The sequence below is a fragment of the Scyliorhinus canicula genome, chromosome 13, assembly GCF_902713615.1.
Source record: "Scyliorhinus canicula chromosome 13, sScyCan1.1, whole genome shotgun sequence".
Lineage (NCBI taxonomy): Eukaryota > Metazoa > Chordata > Chondrichthyes > Carcharhiniformes > Scyliorhinidae > Scyliorhinus > Scyliorhinus canicula.
In genome coordinates, this window is record NC_052158.1 from 154,861,955 (window position 1) to 154,881,395 (window position 19,441).

The 19,441-nt window shown below is 47.1% G+C and overlaps 1 protein-coding gene across 1 annotated transcript in view; it reads right to left on the minus strand.

Moving 5' to 3' along the window:
• Positions 1-5,169: 5,169 nt before the first annotated feature.
• The window catches only part of LOC119976310 (interleukin-1 receptor accessory protein-like), a 54,334-nt gene continuing 40,062 nt past the window's right edge, over positions 5,170-19,441 (minus strand). Inside the window, exons 8-11 of the mRNA XM_038816750.1 lie at positions 13,975-14,123; positions 11,684-11,827; positions 10,666-10,809; positions 5,170-6,775 (exon numbers count right to left, since the gene is read on the minus strand). Of these exons, the coding sequence (XP_038672678.1) occupies positions 6,279-6,775; positions 10,666-10,809; positions 11,684-11,827; positions 13,975-14,123 (934 nt within the window). The 3' untranslated portion in view covers positions 5,170-6,278. The remainder of the gene's footprint in view (positions 6,776-10,665; positions 10,810-11,683; positions 11,828-13,974; positions 14,124-19,441) is intronic.

The following is a 19,441-nucleotide window of genomic DNA, read 5'->3' on the forward strand; positions in this document are numbered from 1 at the left end:
GCGCATGCGCGGGCCGGGATGCCCCTCAGCCGCCCCGCGAATGGATACTGCGGGGTGGCGGAAGGACAAATAGTGCGCGGGCATCGGGCCCGCTGCCCGCGATCGGTGCCCACCGATCGCGGGCCCATGGCACCCTTGGCACGGCCGTGGTACTGCCGTGCCAATCGGTGCCATGGTTATAAAAAGCGAGTTGTTCCTGCCGTTTTTACGAACGGCCTGACCAGGTCTGTTTGCCGTTCGTAAAAACAGCGTAAAGGGCTGGGACTTCGGCCCATCGAACAGCTGTGAATCGCTGCCGGCCGTAAAAAAACGGCGGCAGCGATTCGTGTCGGGAGTTGGGCGGGGGGGGGGGGGGAGAGAATGGTGGGAGGGCGGGAAAAATGTCGGGAATGCCCTCCCGCTATTCTCCGACCCGTCGTGGGGGTCGGAGAATTTCGCCCTGTGTTCCGAGGTTTTATGTTCGGAGAGGAGAGGCCGGACTCCTCAGCACTGGGTGAGTCTGAGGAACCGGTTTTGGAGGAAGTTGGTCTGATTAATTTAACTGGCAACAAGCGGGTTGACCAGCAACTGTGCTCTGCCTGGCAACAAACAGTGATTGGTTCCTGCGTGATGCTTTCTGAGAGAACTGGGCAGAGGTGATTAGACCTTGGTACTGAAAGGAACACTGTTTCTCTCTCTCTCTCGCTTGCTGAAGTGAAAGAACTGCTTCATTGTTCTAAAACCAATGAGCACCTGGCACATAGTTCCTGTAAACCTAAAATGATGCTGAGTCAGCAGAGAAAGAGACAACTTTGTCAAAGAAAACCACCTCAAGCCTAGAAGGAAGTAGTACCAAAATGAAAGCCTAAACTTCAGAAAGACATTAACTGGAAGTCACCCCATAACCGAAGATCCTTATCCTTTTGACTTTATTAATATTTTATTTCCCTCTCAACCACCCTTTCCACTCTGTTTTTTTTTTTTACATAGAATTTACAGTGCAGAAGGAAGGTGGATATTGTTGTTTGTCTGTGTGTATATGTGTGTGTGTATCGAGAGTGGGGATAGTTAGGAAGGGGGTATTGGGAAAGGGGTATTAGATAGTCAGTTACATCGTCTGCCTGTTTAATTTTAATACCGGAAATAATAATAGGTTACTTGTGTTAAAGATGCTTTCTGAGAGAAGTGGGTGAGCCAGGATCAGATATCCCTCGAGTCCATGCCACATTAATTTGGCTGCAGAGACTGGACAAGACGGGAGTAAGGACAAAGCACATTTAATTCCCCGTGCAACAGGAAGTGACAATATTTCAACATCTGAAGCCACCTCAGGAAGTCCTTCTAACTGTATACCAGCTGAAAGGAAGCTGCACAGCAACTTACCGCATCAAAACGGCTCAGTGTATTTTTTGCTCATGGCATCACTGGCAGCACGGTAGCACAGTTACTTCACAGCTCCAGGGTCCCAATTCGATTCCCAGCTTGGGTCACTGTCTGCGCGGAGTCTACACATTTTCCCCGTGACTGCATGGGATTCCTCCGGGTGCTCCGGTTTCTTCCCACAGTCCAAAGACATGCAGGTTAGGTGGATTGGCCGTGATGAATTGCCCCTGGTGTCCAATGGGCCGAATGGCCTCCTTCTGCACTGTAAATGCTATGAAATTCTATGAAAATGTCGGCATTTGTTGCCCGTCCCCAGCTGCCCTTGAGTGGTGGCAAGTCACCTTCTTGACAACGGAGTGGCTGGCTCGGTCTTTTCAGAGGGCAGAGTCACCCACATTGCTGTGGGTCTGGAGTCCCAAATGGACCCGGCTGGCAAAGGCGACAGAAGGACATTCAGTGAATCGGATATGGTTTCATAGTTACATGGCTAGCAATGAAAAATGTCATTTTTTATTCCAGATTTTTACATAAAATTTCCCCAGCAGTCACGATAGCATTCAAATCAAAGTGCTTCACAGAAGTGAACTAAATTAGATAAAGAATTAGACAGTACCTTATTGCACCTTAAACATTTTGAAATGCTTCAAATATAATGAATTAAAGTGCGCTGGCCATTATGTTGGTCAACCTAGCAATAGCTGATAGCGTGCAGTGCCACACACAGCTAATTGCATTTCTTATTAGAACATTTAAAAATGGATAATTGGTGTAGTGATTGGACCTATCTCACGATCATATTCAAAATATTCATGTGAGCTTTAAATGCTTTGCGTGTCTGTTGATAAGGTGGTGAAAGCATGGGGGTAGCTTTTTTTTTGTTCAATTAGTGCGGCATGGTTCCTGGCTAATCAACATGGTGGGAAGCACTTTATCCTCGACCCGCACGCCTGCCAGCTTCCTCGAGACATTGTTTAGCACCTTCTAGCAATCTACCTGCTCCTATGTCTATTGCATTCCGTCCAGAAAGCATTCAAAACGTAGCCACACAAAATTAGACAGGGTTGGAAGTAACATATTCGCTCAGATTGAGGATTGGTGAACTGATAGAAAATGAAGAGCGGGAGCGGGACATTTTCAGATCGGCAGGCCGTCACTTGGGCAGTAGCACAAGGATCAGTGCTGGGGCCTCAGCTATTTGCAATCTGTATCAATGACTTCAATGAAAGGGACTGATTGTGATGTGTGCACCTTTGCTGTAAAAGAGAAAGATAGGCAGGGAAAGTAAGTTGTGAGGAAGACACAAGGGGGCTGGAAAAACAGGAAGAACATTCCCCCACCCAGCCCCCCAAACGTGACAGGGTTGGGAAATGTTGGTAATCAGACGAAGCTGGGCATCCTTGTACACAAATCACAAAAAGGTAGCACAAAGTGCAGTTAGCATCTAGGAACAAAAATAGTATTTGAGCAGGTTGCAGTACAAGCGTAAAGAACATAGAACATACAGTGCAGAAGGAGGCCATTCGGCCCATGGAGTCTGCACCGACCCACTTAAGCCCTGACTTCCACCCAACACCCGTAACCCCTCCGAACCGTTTTGGTCCCTAAGGGCAATTTATCATAGTCAATCCACCTAGCCTTGCACGTCTTTGGACTGTGGGAGGAAACCGGAGCACCCGGAGGAAACCCATGCACACACGGGGAGAACGTGCAGACTCCGCACAGAGTGACCCAGCGGGGAATCGAACCTGGGACCCTGGCGCTGTGAAGCCACAGTGCTATCCACTTGTGCGGCCGTGCTGCCCAGTCCTAATGTAATTTCAGAAGCCCCCTTGGTGAGATCGCAGCGGAGACTGGTGTACTTTTTAGATCCTTGCTTTGGTGAGGAGACCGACGTATGGTAACTTTATAAGGTGTGCGGGTTCCTGGAGTGAAGGGATTGACCTATAACAAGTGATGCAGCAAACGGGATGTATGTTCCTCTGAATTAGAGGCCATCTGATTGAAAAAGGGATTTTGGAAGTTTCGAACTAGAGGTTACAGACTCGGAATGAGAGACGCAATTTAAGACTGAGATTAGGAGAAATTTCTTCACTTGGAAGTTTGCAAATCTTCGGATTTCTCTACCCAGAGAACTGTGGATCCCCGATTGTTGAATATATTCAAGCCAGAGGCCAATTGATATTTAGAAACAAAGATAAAAGCAAATTGCTGCGGATGCTGGAATTTGAACAAAAACTCGAAAACCAGAACTAGGTTGCCAAGGCCTCAAAATAAGGGGAAGTAGATTTAGGACTGAGTTTAGGAGGAATTTCTTCACCCAAAGGGTTGTGAATCTATAGAATTCCTTGCCCAGTGAAGCAGTTGAGGCTCCTTCATTAAATGTTTTTAAGATAAAGATACATAGTTTTTTTGAAGAATAAAGGGATTAAGGGTTATGGTGTTCCGGCCGGAAAGTGGAGCTGAGTCCACAAAAGATCAGCCTTGATCTCATTGAATGGCAGAGCAGGCTCGAGGGGCCATATGGCCTACCCCTGCTCCTAGTTCTTATGTTCTTAATACTGGACAACTCAGCAGATCTGTGGAGAGAGAAGGGAGCTAACGTTTTGAGTCTGGGTAACTCTTTGTCAAAGTTAGGGAGATCTGTAGATAGGGTCAGATTCATATTGCTGTGGGGGGGGGGGGTGCGCGGAGAAGTGGGGTTGGAGAAGGGGCCAGCAATAGGTGGAGATTGACAAAGATATCGTGGACAGAAAGACGAAAGGAATGTAAATGGGGGTGATTAAGGCAAAGAAGGGAGCTGATAGTGGCACATAAAGAGATTAGAATGTGTGAATGGCAGAACAGAGGTAAGCTGTGTGTCAAAGGGCAACTAGGAACAGATGATCGAAGTGCAGTGGGGAGAAGTGGGGAGGGGCTCAATGGTGAGGGAAAAACAGGTCAATGGAAGAAATGAAAATAAATGAATAGAAGTAAAAATGGGGTGAAAGTGGAGGAGAGAGTTCACAGTCTGAAGTTGTTGAACTTAGTGTCAAGTCCAGAAGGCTGTAAAGTGCCTAATGGGAAGAGATATTTGTATTCTCAGGGAATCAAGGGATGTGGGGTAGTGTAGGTAGATCCCTCATGATTTTACCGAATGTGAAACAAGCTCAAAGGTCGTGATGTGTTGGGTATGCTGGGTCTGCGAGGACTGCGTTTACCATAGCAGTGAGAGAGTCAGGCTACCAACACTTGTAGAGGTACAACTCAATTTTATTTAACTATGAGCTGCTAAACATACTTGCACTGTGGGTTGACACTATGTTAAGTTGACTGAGGCTAACCTGACCAGACTATACTGCTAGCACATGGTAGATGTTCGTGTTGCTGATCACGGGCTCCGACTGTCTCAGAGGCTGCATCCCGAGAGAGCGGGAAAACTAGTGCCCTCTGGCTTTATAGTGGCCGTGTCCTGTCTGGTGATTGGCTGCTGTGTTCTGTGTGTTGATTGGTCATTCAGTGTGTCAGTCAGTGTCTGTCTGTGCACCATCATATACTTGTGTGTATATTATGACAGGCCAATTCCTGTTCCGATGTCTCATGTTATGTTCATCCATCCAGTCTCTTCAAATAATAATTACATTTATCAAATAGAACTTGCGTCTAGTTTCCAAAGACATGCATTTAGGTTCCGCATTGAATGGATTGGGAGCTTTTCCTGACTGCACAGTATCCCACGATAGTGTCGCTGCGCCTTAGCGATGAAAACTACTTCTTACACAAACTAATACTCCCGAGCTCACACAAAAAATCATCCAATTCACAGACTAGTTAAACTAATTAACAATTTAGTGTGATATGGTCAAATGTAAAAATCAATTAATAGGTTTCTTTTACAACAGTTAAATGAACAAGCAGAGTAAAATTTATAGCAACTCTCAAATTTACATCACGTCTTGTAACAAATAAAATAATAAACACACCGCACTCTCCAAGTAATTGGACCAAATATTACTTTCCTAGTCAATCATTTGCACTGCTTCAGAGCAGTTGCATCTTCAGGTGGTCCTGTTTACTTGCCATGGATGTTCTCACAGAAACTGGCCAAGGCTAGGTGTTCACCTGTGCTTTCGACCACTTGCTAAGTGGGAAGCCATCGGATTGATCTTTGGCTCTCTCCCAGCTCTTCTTGCGTTGGCCAAGAGAGCTGCCAATTAAACCAGTCATCATTCCTTTGTGTTTGGGTCCTTCGAAACCGTCACCTCAACTTCATAATTGAATGGAAAAATGCTTACTTCAATGAGCCTGGATGTTCCCGGGGAGTTTAAACTCTGTGCCCATTGTCTCATGTTTGATTGGCTCATCCACCTCTAATATGCATTACTCAGCCATCCTGTTTCGCGAATATGAGCCCTTCAATTCTCAATTTAACAGTAGAAGTTTCATACTCATAACCAGAGGAAGAATATTCAGTGGACCAACAGCAAAACACTGGCCATCTCTAAATATTTAGTTTGACTTGTCTTGTCGAGTGTGACCACAACCGACATTCAGTTAATCAATCCAAAGTTTATCCTTCTCTCCCTTCTTGAGCAAAGGGTGCATATTGAAGATGTTCCAGTCCCACACTCCTTTCTCCACCTTGACGTCTTTCTGCGGTCAAGGTGCATTGACTCATCCACCTTTTTAAACAGGTAAAAGGAGAGCGGGGTGATCCATGGAGGAATGGAATAGGCAGATCACCGCACAGGTTCCACCCTTCCCTCCTCCCCACACCTCCAACCCCACAAAACACAAGCTGTGCATCATTTGCGGACAGTTTAAACCCATGACCTGCAACTGTGCTTCTTTTATTTGTCCTCAAAATGCACCATTTAAGGACCTGTGAAGAGGAGCATTCGCGACAGGAGGAATACTTTTTTAAAATGAAGAGTCAATGTTCAACAAAGCATTGGGGATTTGGTTTCTTGTGCAGTAGAGTTATCAGGAACTGGAGGCGTGTCTATTGATCTTTCATCATGGATATTGCTGGCGGGCGAACAACCCTCAGAAGCAGATGGATTGATTAGGTCCCCAGCCTGCACGTTTTTGGACATTAGCCTCTCGCTCTTCCTTTCAGATGCCTGTGTTCGTTTTGTGGGAAGGGCGACTCGGAGCCGCTTCCAGAATCGGCTCCTCTGGTCTCGCGACCTCTCCCCCTCCCACTTGATGGTGGCCATCACTGCCTTCAGCCTTCTCAGCTCCACCACCTGGCTGACCTTCCTCACAGGGATGAACTCCAACAGTATAACTCTGATCTGCCCAGTCCTGGCCATGCGCTCAGTGCCAGCCTTCAGCTCTAAAAGGGCCTGGGTCCCACGTATCAGATAATTGGGGCTCAGCACGACCACCAGCCTCCTGCTCTTCCAGATGTAGGCCAAAGTCTCATCTGTAATGACTGAGAAATGAAAGGGGGAGGGGTTAGGGGAGGTGCATGATGAACAATGGTCGACATTCACAACGAACACAGTCAAACCTACTCTACACTCCCATGTTGCAGTGTTACTGTATCAAGCCACAATGAGACCACTTGGAGCACTGTGTACTGTCCTGGTCTCCATACTACAAACAGTACAGAGGCAGTGGAAAAGGTTCAAAAAACGAACTCACAAGGATATTAGAGTTGAGATAATATATTTATCAGGAAAAGGCTGAATCAGTTGGGGCTCTTTTCTCGAGAAAAGAGAAAGATAAGGGGTAACCTGGCAGGGGTCTGTAAGATACATGGAAGGATTTGCTACAATAGAAGTGGGGCAGGATTTCACAGATAATGGGGCTTCATTGAAAGGGGCACTTGAACCGTCATTGCGCACAAGGCTACGGACCAAGTGCTGGGAAATGGGATTTGAGTAGATAGGTCCCATCCAATGGCAGGGAGGGAACTGGAGGCCTGTGGGGTTAGTTGCGGAGATGGGGGGGGGGGGTGGTTTAATGGAGAGGCTGAGGTGGCAGGGATGTGGGGGAGGAGGAAACTCCTGTGGGGGGCAGACCTTGAAGGATGGGGATGCCCAATGTGGAATGGCTCCCCCCTCCCCCCACCTCCGCCCATTCCCACCCAAGGCCATGCCAGGCTTCCCCCTGGCTCTGAGATTCCTTCCGTCAGACACAAAAGTGACCCCCGAAGAGCCTCTATTGGAGCAGGTGCAGGCAGGCAGGCCATCTGGGGCCTCACCTGCAGCCCCCTCCTCCCCCCCCCCCCCCCCCCCCCCCCCACCATAAAATTGAGGATGGTGAGGGGACAATGATGGAGAGGTGGAATAAAAACCTGATATGGAACTCCGGAGAAACATCTTTACTCAGAGGGATTGACGAGAGTGTGGAACTCGCCACCGGGAGCGGTTGAAGCGAAAGATACACTTGAGAGAAAGCTAGATAACCACACGAGAGAAAGGAATAGATGGACATGCTGATCGGCTGAGATGACGAGGTGTGGGCGGTGTCTCATGTGGAGCGTAAGTGCCAGCAGGGAGCAGATGGGCTGAATGGCCTGTTTCTCTGCTGCAAACTGGTTCACGTATGTTAGTCTCCACCAATTGGCTCCCGTGTAGGCATGGCTTCCCGGATGGGTTTGATGACCAGAATGATGCCTCTGGTGCCAAAAGGTCAGTCCTCACACAAGCCTGAATAAATATCAATGGGATGTTCAATTAGATGGACACCAGCCGGGAGATTAATCCCACTCCCATCGAATGAGGACCCCACCCAAAAACAGGCGAATAGCCGCTTTCCTATTGCCACCTCAGTCAAGAACAATAATGCAGCACGGACCTCACTAATCACAAACTGAGATTAGATATCATAGAATCCCTACAGTGCAGAAGGAGGCCAATCAGGTCTGCACCAACCCTCCCAAAGAGCAACCCCATCCAAGCTCCCGCCCTCTCCCTGTCACCACATAGCCCCACCTGAATTACATATCCCTAGACACTAAAGGGTAATTTATCATGGCCAATCCACCTAACCTGCACGTCTTTGGAAACCGGTGCGCCCGGAGGAAACCCACACAGACACAGGGAGAACGTGTAGACTCCGCACAGACAGCGATCCAAGCCGGGAATCGAACCCTGATCCCTGGTGCTGTGAAGCAACTGTGATAACCACTGTGCTACCGTGCTGCAGGTCTGACAGCATCTGTGGAGAGAGAAGGGAGCTAATGTATCGAGTCAGGATGACTCTTTTCCACAGCTGGAGTGAACCGTAAATAGGGTCAGATTTATACTGTAATTTGGGGGGGAGAATTGGGGCTGGATAGGGGGCCAGTGATAGGTGGAGATTGACAAAGATGTTGTGGACATCTGTAGAATGTAATGGGGGTGATTAAGGCTAAGAAGGGAATTGATATTGGCACATGAAGAGATTAGAATGTGTAAATGGCATAACAAAGGTGAACAGTGTGCCAAAGGACAACTTGGAACAGGGAACAGAAGGCCCAAGTGGGCTGGGAGAGTGGGGGCGGGGCAATGGTCATGGAAAAACAGTTCAATGGAAGAACTGAAAATAAATGGATAGAAACAAAAATGGGGTGAAGGAGGAAAGAGTTCACATTCTGAAGTTGTTGAACTAAGTGTTAAGTCCAGAAGGCTGTAATTGGAAGATGAGGTGCTGTTCCTCCAGTTTGCACTGGGCTTCACTGGAACATTACAGCAGGCCAAGGACAGACATGTGGAAATAGAGAGCAGGGAGGTGAATCGAAATGGCAGCGACAAGAAGGTCTGGGTCCTGCTTGCGGACGGAGTGGATGTATCCTGTAAAGTGGTCACCCAGTCCACGTTTAGTCTCTCCAATGTCGAGTAGACCACTTTGGGTGTATGCACGCTTGAGATTAATTCAATTAAAACTCAAGACAGTTGGGCTGTAAACTTTAGGATAGCAAAAGATTGTAGGTGCGAAAGACAGGTACTTGAAATAAATGTGACCAAGTTGAAGTTTTGTCAAGTAAATAAACCATGGATTGAAATTTGCATTAGGAGCTAAGTTTGTGTTCAGTTGTTACATTTCAAAAGCGAAGTAAAAAGGCGTTTACAACCTGGAAAAGGTCATCAATAAATAAAGCAATGTCACTCCATTGTATTTTACTCAGAATTCGGGAGCAGTCGGGCAGACAGAAAAGATTTGGATATTCTGCGAAAGGTAAGTTTCAAAGACAGATAACCACAATGGAATAAACATGAAAGAGAAAAAGACTACTTAAAGAGCGGTGAGAAATCGGTGTTGGGAGTGGCCATGTGAGACTTTCTGGGGTACTCTGTCCGGGGAAGAGAGCTGGGAAATGGGAAGCAGCCTTTAGTCAACCCAAAAATGTGCCTTTTTTTAAAAAATCAGAAAGCAGGGTTTTGTTTTAAAATTTCTTGAATGCCCACAGCAGAGTAGGAGAGAGTGAGAAGCTGTGTTACATACATACCCTAAAGCAACATTGCTTTGCTTTGTGGTAATATTATTGGATTTAATAACTTAAATATCTACAAAGTGATTGTTAGCTATTTGTGGTCTAACCAAGTGTATAAATTGGGGGAAACAGCATGTACTACTAATTTTAACTGTGAAAATGGGTGTGTTAATTTTTTTTTTCTTTTGGTAATAAATGTTTTAATTTTGTATTTAAATTTACTGAACGTGTTACTGGAATTTCTGACTTCAGGACACCTATCTTCTCATCGCCAAAATACAAAAAGAAAAGGATTGTGATAACTTGTCAAGTTTCGTTGAAAATTTGGATGCGAACAGTGGAGCAGGCTCAAGGGGGCTGGACGGCTAGACGGCCGTCTCCAGTTCCTATTTTCCCATGTTCCAGGAACCCCAGATGATTCATCACCTCTTGAAATGCTGAGACCTGTATTGCATCAGCATCCATTTAGCCCAAGGGACCAATTCAGCACAGACGAGGGAGCAATTCTGTGTCTCCTAACATGTGGGGATGTTTCAAGCAGTGGATCTATGGGGGGGAGGGGGCAGAGAGGGAGAAACCATCCATGAGCAAAAGCTGAGTCTCAGAAGGTGCAATGTTCCGTTTTTCTGTCTGCGTCACACTAGTTCACCTCAGTGCGGCCGGCACTGAGAGGGTGACACAACTAGGCTGCAACACCAGAGTTCAGGGGGTGGGGATGACAATTCAAATGGAGCTCTTAATTCTGATTGCGATTCAGATAGTCACACCATCGGAGGTTTCCTGGGTAGAATTCAGCATCGTCAGGAGTTAGAGAAAAGAGGCAAAGGGGGTAATGGAGTACGGGCCAGGGGAAATCCCAAATGTGGCCTCTAAGAGAGTAAGTAGTTGCACTCTGCACATACGTCCGCCTGGTAAACTGTCCCGTTCGTAGATGAAGACTTTGTATCCGTATTCATTTTCCAAAACGGATCGAAGAGTGTTAAGGACAAATTCTTCCTCTTCGGTGTTCCTCGCGTACGACATGTAGACATCAAACTCCTTCCCATCTGTAAATCGCAAGAAGGGGACAGAGAGAAATGCTTCAGTGTGTCTGTCTCGTGTCACCCTCCCTTCCATTCCTGTACCTTTCCTAGTTATGTACACACGATAAGACAACAGAATCGTGAGGTTACTGAACTAGTAATCTGAGAAGTGGACCACTGATCCAGAGGGGATCGAAGAACAAGAGAGCTTCATCATGGTTCTTGATCAATAAGGGGATGAGGGGTTATGGGGAGAAGGCAGGAGAATGGGGATGAGAAAATATCAGCCATGATTGAATGGCAGAGCAAACTCGATAGGCCGAGTGGCCTAATTCTGCTCCTATGGTCTTAAGGTCTTAAGGTTCACTACTGTAAAGGAACTTGGATTAACCCTGGATGTGTTGCAGGCTAGAAGTGGACTAGACTAGAGTAAGGTGGTGGACTTCAACAGTCCTATGCTAGGTAGAGAAAAGAACCAGCTAGACCCTTGCTCATTGGACTCACTGGTAAGTGCACACACATGGTGACAGGTTGTGGGTTACTGTGGTCAGTGGGGTCCCAACCATCAGGTGAAGAACCATCAATTGGTTGAGGTGCTGGGAAGTGTTGAGTGCCAGTGAGGAGTCAACACGTTCGACCAGGAAAAAGGAAGGGACAATACTTTTAATGTGAATTTAAATTTCATAATACATTTTATAAATTCAGTATGAATTAACTAAAAGGCATAAGAGTCGGATCCAGGAGTTTGCAAGCACTGTTGTTGCAATGATAGTGGTGTGTGGGAGTTGGGACCCTCACTTCCTGGGTCCACTTTGTTAGGAATTCTGAGTTTGCCGAGCAGGTGCAATAAAGTTAAAGAACACATCTTGTCCACCGTTGCAATGCAGAGTTCCCTCACCTCCTACTGTTTCATCAGTCCCAAAGTACAGTCGATAGAGCAATATGATTTCCATCCACCAGAAATGGTAGACAATGATTGGAGTAACGAGCATCAGCAACGTAACGCCCAACGTACAGCCGAGTTCAATCGCGTAACTGGGAGCTGGAAGAGGGTGGAGAAAATAATAAGGCAACTGGTTGGAAGGAAAACAAAATAGTGTAAAGTACAAAGATAACTGAGGCTTATAAAACACCTGTAACATCAGCAGAATCACACAACTGTCACCACGCAGAAGGAGGCCATTTGGCCCATCGTGTCGGCACTGAATTTCCAAACAAAGTTGGTAACTGGAGTCTTTAGGGTAACTGTTAGTCACTTTTGTAAAAAAACAGGTCTAATCTCCATGGAGACTGTGCTGGAAAGGTTTGCGTGGCGGATGTACGTAAGAAAAGGACAGGAAAATGGGACTTCACACATCAGTGCTCATTATCTAGTCCCAACAATTTGGTATTTTCACTGAAGATAAATATTCTTCACACTTAGTGGGCGATGAAGGTGAAGTGGTATTGTTATTGGAGATAGATATAGAGATAGAGAGATAGAGAGAGACAATCTGTGAAGAGAGAGAGTGAGAGAATCTGTGGAGAGAGAGAGAGAGAGAGAGAGAGGGAATCTGTGGAGAGAGAGAAAGAGAGAGAGAGGGAATCTGTGGAGAGAGAGAGAGAGAGAGAGGGAATCTGTGGAGATAGAGAGAGAGAGAGAGAGAGAATCTGTGGAGATAGGTGACGTGATTCTCTCAGCCCGGGGCCAGGCCGAGCAGCCACAGTTAAGATGCTGAGTCCCTCAGGCGCCGTTCACTCCTCGCAGCCGGCGGGAACTCTGCGTGCAAGGGTCGGGTGGCGGCCTGTGGCGGGGGGCTCCGACCTGGGGGGGGGGCCTCCAATGCGGCCTGGCCCGCGATTGGGGCCCACCAATCGGTGGGCCGGCCTCTCTGTCCCCCAACCTCTTTTCCTACATGCCGGCACGTCGCCCTGCGCCATGTTGCGTCGGGGCCGGCGCTTGAAGGAGGCCACCGTGCATGCGTGCGTTGGTGCTGGCGCCACTGCGCATGCGTGGGATCCGCGGAGCACAGTTTGCACCGGGATCGGCAGCTGGAGCGACATGAACCGCTCCAGCACCATGCTGGCCCCCTGTAGGGGCCAGAATTAGTCCTGGCAGTGGCCCTTTTATGCCGTTGTAAAACGCACCGGCGTTTATGGACACTCTGCCAAGGGATGAGAGAATCCCGCTCAGAGAGAGAGAGAATCTGTGGAGATAGAGAGAGAGAGAGAATCTGTGGAGATAGAGAGAGAGAGAGAGAGAGAGAGAGAATCTGTGGAAATGGATAGAGAGAGAGGATCTATGGAGATAGAGAGATAATCTGTGGAGATAGGGAGAGAGAGAGAGAGAGAGCGAATCTGTGGAGATAGGGAGAGAGAGAGAGAATCTGTGGAGATAGAGAGAGAGAGAAAATCTCTGGGGAGAGAGAGGGAGAGAATCTGTGGAGATAGAGATAGAGAGAGACAATCTGTGGGGCGAGAGAGGGAGAAGAATCTGTGGAGATATAGAGAGAGAGAGAGAGAGAAAATCTGTGGGGAGAGAGAGAGAATCTGTGGAGAGAGAGAGAGAGAGAGAGAACCCATGGAGAGAGAGAGAGAGAGAAAGACTATCTGTGGAGAGAGAGAGAATCTGTGGAGGTGGAGAGATAGAGAGGGAGATAGAGAGAGAGAGAGAGAGACAGACAGAGAGTCCAAAATGACTCTTCTTCGGTACTGAAACTTCGAAGTGCAGTCGATGTTGTAACGGAGGAAATGCATTGACCGATTTGTGCACAGTAAGATCCCACTAACAGCAATGTGATAAATGACCAGATAATCTGTTCTGGTGATGTTGGTTGATGGATAAATATTGGGTCAGGATACCAAGTTCCCTGTCCTTCTTGAAGGTAGCAGCATGGGGTCTTTTACCTGGGAGGGCGGGCAGGGTACTACTTCAGCACCTGATCTGAAAGAAGTCACCTCCGACCATGCAACACCCCCTCAGAACTGGACTGGATGTGTCAGCCCAGATTAAAGTCCTCATTCCCCAGTGCCACTAATAAACCGTCACCTGGAGTGCAACTTGAACCTGTGATCTTCGGACTCGGGCAAGAGTTCGAAAAGGCTGCTTTATAAATATTTATGTATTGTTGAGAGAGGCTGAATGAGATTAGAGTAGGTTCAAATCCAGAGCCCCCCCCCCCCCAGCATGGTCAAGTAAAGTTCAGATACCTTTCTTGAATAAGGTCACTTGAGCAAAGGTCAATCCGATTCTGTTTTTCCCAAAGCAGGTGTAGTTTCTCTGGAGGTCACTCGGGGTCACCGCTTTGATGCTTATTGTATTTGTAATTGTCCTGTCCTTGACCTTCGACTCCTCTTTACTGGAAGAAAGGAGAAGGTTAGCCATCCTGGAATATACCGAGTAATCCCTCCTCTCTGCCTCTCCCTGTTCCCTTGTTCTCTGCACAAATATATCTAACTCAAGAGGTAGCGGGTTTATCTTGCACCTCATTTGATTTGATTTTGATTTATTGTCACGTCTACCGAAGTACAGTGAAAAGTATTTTTCTGCGTCCGAGGGAACGTACACAGTACATACATAGCCAAAAAATAATAATCAACAGAATACATTGACAAATGGTGCATCGACAAACAGCGATTGGTTACAATGCGGAACAAGGGGCCAAACAAAGCAAATACATGAGCAAGAGCAGCATAGGGTGCCATGAATAGTGTTCTTACAGGGAACAGATCAGTCCGAGGGGGAGTCGTTGAGGAGTCTTGTAGCTGTGGGGAGGAAGCTGTTCCTATGTCTGCATGTGCAGGTCTTCAGAAGTCTGTACCTTCTGCCTGATGGAAGGGTCTGGAAGAAGGCAATGCCTGGGTGGGAGGGGTCTCTGACAATGCTGTCTGCCTTCCTGAGGCAGCGGGAGGTGTAGACAGAATCAATGTGGGGGTGGTAAGCTTGTGTGATGCGTTAGGCTGAGTTCACCAGGCCCTGTAGTTTCTTGCGATCTTGGGCCGAACAGTTGCCATACCAGGCTGTGATACAGCCAGATAGGATGCTCTCTATGGCACACCTGTAGAAGTCATCGTACTTCAGGATATCGCAGGAATTCTTCACAATTAATTATTTTGGGGGGTAGGGTTTGAATGTGGTGGTGAGGGTGAGGGCGGGAGATGACCATACTGAATGGCAGAGCAGGTAGTGGGCTGACGGGCTACTTTTGCTCCCGATGCTTTTACAAATTACTCTCCATAACAAAAATGAACAGTCACTAACTAAGAATGGCCACTTCGGTAAGTTAACAATGGACAATTAGAGCCCACAGAATTGACCCCAGCAATGGGCAGCACCTTTAGGAGTATGGGAATGACAGGTCAGAAGGCCGTGATTTGACTGATCACAGTCGCTCCAGTGAGAAGGTTGGGGAGGAGCACAAAGAAGCGGCAGAAAAGGACTACATAGGCTGATTTGGATAGTTCCCATGATCTGTCGACTCGGTTCTTGGCTATGGGTACACGTGACCTATTATCCCTTAGACAGACTGAGGTCATTTTTACTTTCTTTAAACTAGTTTATTAAACACATCTAAGCAGGTTACAGAACTGGAATGTTGTTTCAGACTACAGTTGCATTCCATCTCTCTCTGGAGGGAGAGCGGGAGAGAGAGTCGGGCATATAACTGACTGTGTCACTTATCATCACCATCATCTACAATCACTCATGAACATATCCATTCTATTTAGAACCGTGGAATCCATACAGTCCAAAAGGAGGCCATTCGCCCCATCGAGTCTGCACCAACCCTCTGAAAGAGCGTCCTACCTAGGCCCACTCCACCCCCCTATCCCTGTAACCCCTTTGGAAAACAAAGGGGTAATTTAGCCTGGCCAATCTACCTAACCTGCACATCTTTGGACTGTGGGGGGAAACCGGAGCACCCGGAGGAAACCCACGCAGACACGGGGTGAATGTGTAAACCCCGCACAGACAGTCACCCAAGGCTGGAATTGAACCCGGGTCCCTGGTGCTGTGAAGGCAGCAGTGCTAACCACTGTGCCACTAAAGGACCTAAACTCTAACAACACCATGCACAATATTGGAACATCCCAATGTGCTCCACCCACAAGAAAGAACTAACTTTCTCAATCCCCCATTACTTTCTCTGGCTATAATCCATGTCTTGTGAATTCCCTTTAACTACAGCAGGCAGCTGATGTGTAAATTAGATCCTACAAACCGAATAACGATTGGCTAATTTTAGGTATTGGATGAATCAAAGCTCTGTCAGTCGGCCAATCACCTGTTCTTCTCCAGATAATGCCGTGAAATCCTTGGCATCGACCTGAACAGGTGACTGAAGAGCCGGTTTAACATCTCATTCAAACGAGTACCTCTCCGTGCGGAGAGCTGCCTTGAAGTAGCAGTCTCGATCACGTGCTCAAGGCCTGAAGTCAGACATTAATCTACCACCTTCTGACACAGAGGATACTGTGTGCTACCAAAGGAGCCCAACAAATATCATTCACATCCTTTTGACATGACACGCGCTGGTTTCTGAACTCTGAAGAATTTGTTGTTTTTATGGGCGGATGGTGAGCAGGTTGATGGCCTGTTCCGTCAATACCCCATCCTTGGACCTTCGGGCCACTTTCTCACAATCAACGAGAAAGCAAATCACATGGCACAGCTTTCGACAAATATCTTGGGGGGGGGTTTGAGGTTCTGCTCTGGACATTCTGCCCAAAACACGCTGGAAATGTAGCTGTATTTTCAATCTAAACACCAAAAATCATTTCCACAATTAGGAATTTAAACTTTCCTACGAGTCAGTGCAGTGGAGCAGTGTTAATTAATTAAAAGTCTCTGGGAACAGAGTATCTGGGGAGGGGTCCTAGATACAGAAAGAAGTTTGAAAGAATGTTTCCTCAGAGTGACCTTGGGGATGAAAGGCAATTTTTTCCCTCCCTGTAAACTCTTAACTGCCACCTGCCCCCTTTATAGTTCAAAGTGACATTGATCTGATTAATAAATTTGTACAATGCACAAGTTTTTAAAGCTGTTCTAATCCTAGATGTGACTCCCCCCCCCCCCCCCCCCCACAAGGTTTTGATAAGATCCAGTGAGGGATCCATAATGTTTTGTTTAAAGTTGCCAAAGTTTAAGATTTAAGATACTTGCACAGTGAATAAAGCCACAAGATTCCACGAGTTTCAAACAATAAAAGGTAATCTTTACTATAAAAAGTCAGAAGGATCAAACAATTTACAATATCTATCTCATACTCGAACATTCATAGTTAATGTGAGGTATGTGTGAATTAACGGGCAAACTGTGCTCAAACACACCACACTGCACAATACATGGCAAATGCGACTGATGTGTTGGGTAAACTGGGTCTGCGAGGACTGTGTTTACTGCAGCACTGAGAGAGACAGGCTTCCAACACTTGAAGAAATGCAACTCTATTTTATTGAACTCTTAACTATCATACATACTTTACTGTGGGTTGACACTATGCCGAGTTGACTGGAGACCGGAGGCTAACCTGACCAGACTATCTTACGACCACATGGTGGATGTTCCAGTTGTTGCTCACAGGCTCTGACTGTCTCAGAGGCTGCATCCCAAGAGAGCGGGTAAACTAGTGCCTCTGGCTTTATAGTGGTCGTGTCCTGTCTGGTGATTGGCTGCTGTGTTCTGTGCCTTCATTGGTCATCCTGTGTGTCAATCAACGTCTGTCTGTGCACCATCATATACTTGTGTGTATATTACGACAGCGACCAAGACAGAGTCCATAGATTTCTCAACAACCTATCAAGACATCACTAAAAACTGGGAGTCAACTAACCTCACTGAAACTCTGCCTCGCTCATGAGGGATTCCAGTTTTCACCTTTGATGATCTAACCTGGGAATTGTCTCTGGATGTTGCACCAACTCGGGAAGCTTCAGCGAGGGCCCACCTCGCAGGGTTTCAATCTGGTCTCCCAAGATTCTGTTCCACTGGCTTGCCAAGTGCGTACTGAAGCACCAACTCACAAGCAGAATTTCACATCTTCAGCAGCACCAAGCAGAACACCACAGATCCAAGGGGTACCTTTCCCCCAATGGCCTACAGCACCAAGTCACAAAGCTTCTGCTGCCTTCCTGGATCCGCAGGGTTTCTCCCGAGCCCTCATTAATTACCAGACTTTACCAGCAACAACAGCAGTCCACCCGGCAGGATTTCTATCCCATCCATTCCCCTAGATCCCGAGTGTACATTGAAGAACCAACTCTCTTCCGATCTTCAGCCACGCAGAGCAGAACACTACTGCTCCAAAGGGCAGCTCTGCCCCAAAGGCTTGCAGCCTGGAATCACCAACCCTTGGCTGCCTTATTCTCTCCGCAGCCCTTTTCCTGTTTGGAACTAGTTTCTCTGCCACCCAACCCCCCCCCCCCCCCCCCCCCCTCCCCACTTTTTAAACTGAACCGGGCCCACTTCCTGTCCCTTCTCTGGGACTCTGCCTTTGGGGCCTCTCCCTGTCGCCTGCCATGGACTCTCGCCTCCCATGGTGCTCTGCTCTTGCTCACTATAGAGTGAGAAGGTGAATCAAAACGGGCACTAACTTTCTCAGAAAAAGCAGCAACGTGGATATGGCACAAAGGTCCCGACTGAGACGACCCATCGTTCCAGTCCCAATCCAGGCCGGATTCTATGAGGTGATTTCTATGAGGAGCAGCAGATAAGCCTCCGCCCATTAGCGAGGGAGATCGTTTTCCACGGGTCCCATGGAGAGATCAATCGGGTTATCCCCTCGGGTCTTGTGAGGGTTATTACAGCCCCATGACCAGGATTTTAGTGCCATTTTCCTTCATGCAGTGCAGACACACTGGGCCCAAAGAAGATTAAATATTGCAGAACCGTGCTTGTGAAGCCTGTTCCTGATCTGTACATGTGAAGATCAGAAGTCCATTGGGAATTCAAGTTCTGACCTCCACTCTCAAAACGTATGTATAACTTTCATAAGTCCTTCCATGAGAAGTTAAAAGGCTTGTTATCTTTACAATGGCTTTGCAATTTCTTCACAATAAGCATTTATAGGGTGGCACGGTAGCACAGAAGGGGGATGGCACGGTGGTTAGCACTGTTGCTTCACAGTGCCAGGGTCCCAGGTTCGATTTCCGGCTTGGATCACTGTCTGTGCGGAGTTTGCACGTTCTCCCCGTGTCTGCGTGGGTTTCCTCCGGGTGCTCCTGTTTCCTCCCACAAGTCCCGAAAGACGCACTTGTTATTGGGAATCCTGAATTCTCCCTCTGCTGACCCGAACAGGCGCCGGAATGTGGCAACTAGGGGATTTTCACAGTAACTTCATTGCTGCAGTGTTAATGGAATTTTTATTTACTCCATTAACTTCCAACAAAATAGCTTTTCACATTTTCCACAGATAACCGAATGTGCCAACATTCACCCCATAACCTCCGCTGTTCTCCAGCTAGTTCATGATGTCTGAATTATTTCTCTCTTTGAAATTCAAGCCCAAACTTTTACCTTTTGATTTATTTTCCTCTTTTTACAATGCAAACTCTTTCATTTCTTTTTCTATTTCAAACTGCTTCATTTGCAGCTGAATCCCAGCAAACTCAGGTGAATCGCTATCTGTCATAATATACACACAGGTACATGATGGTGCACAGACAGGCAGTGATTGAC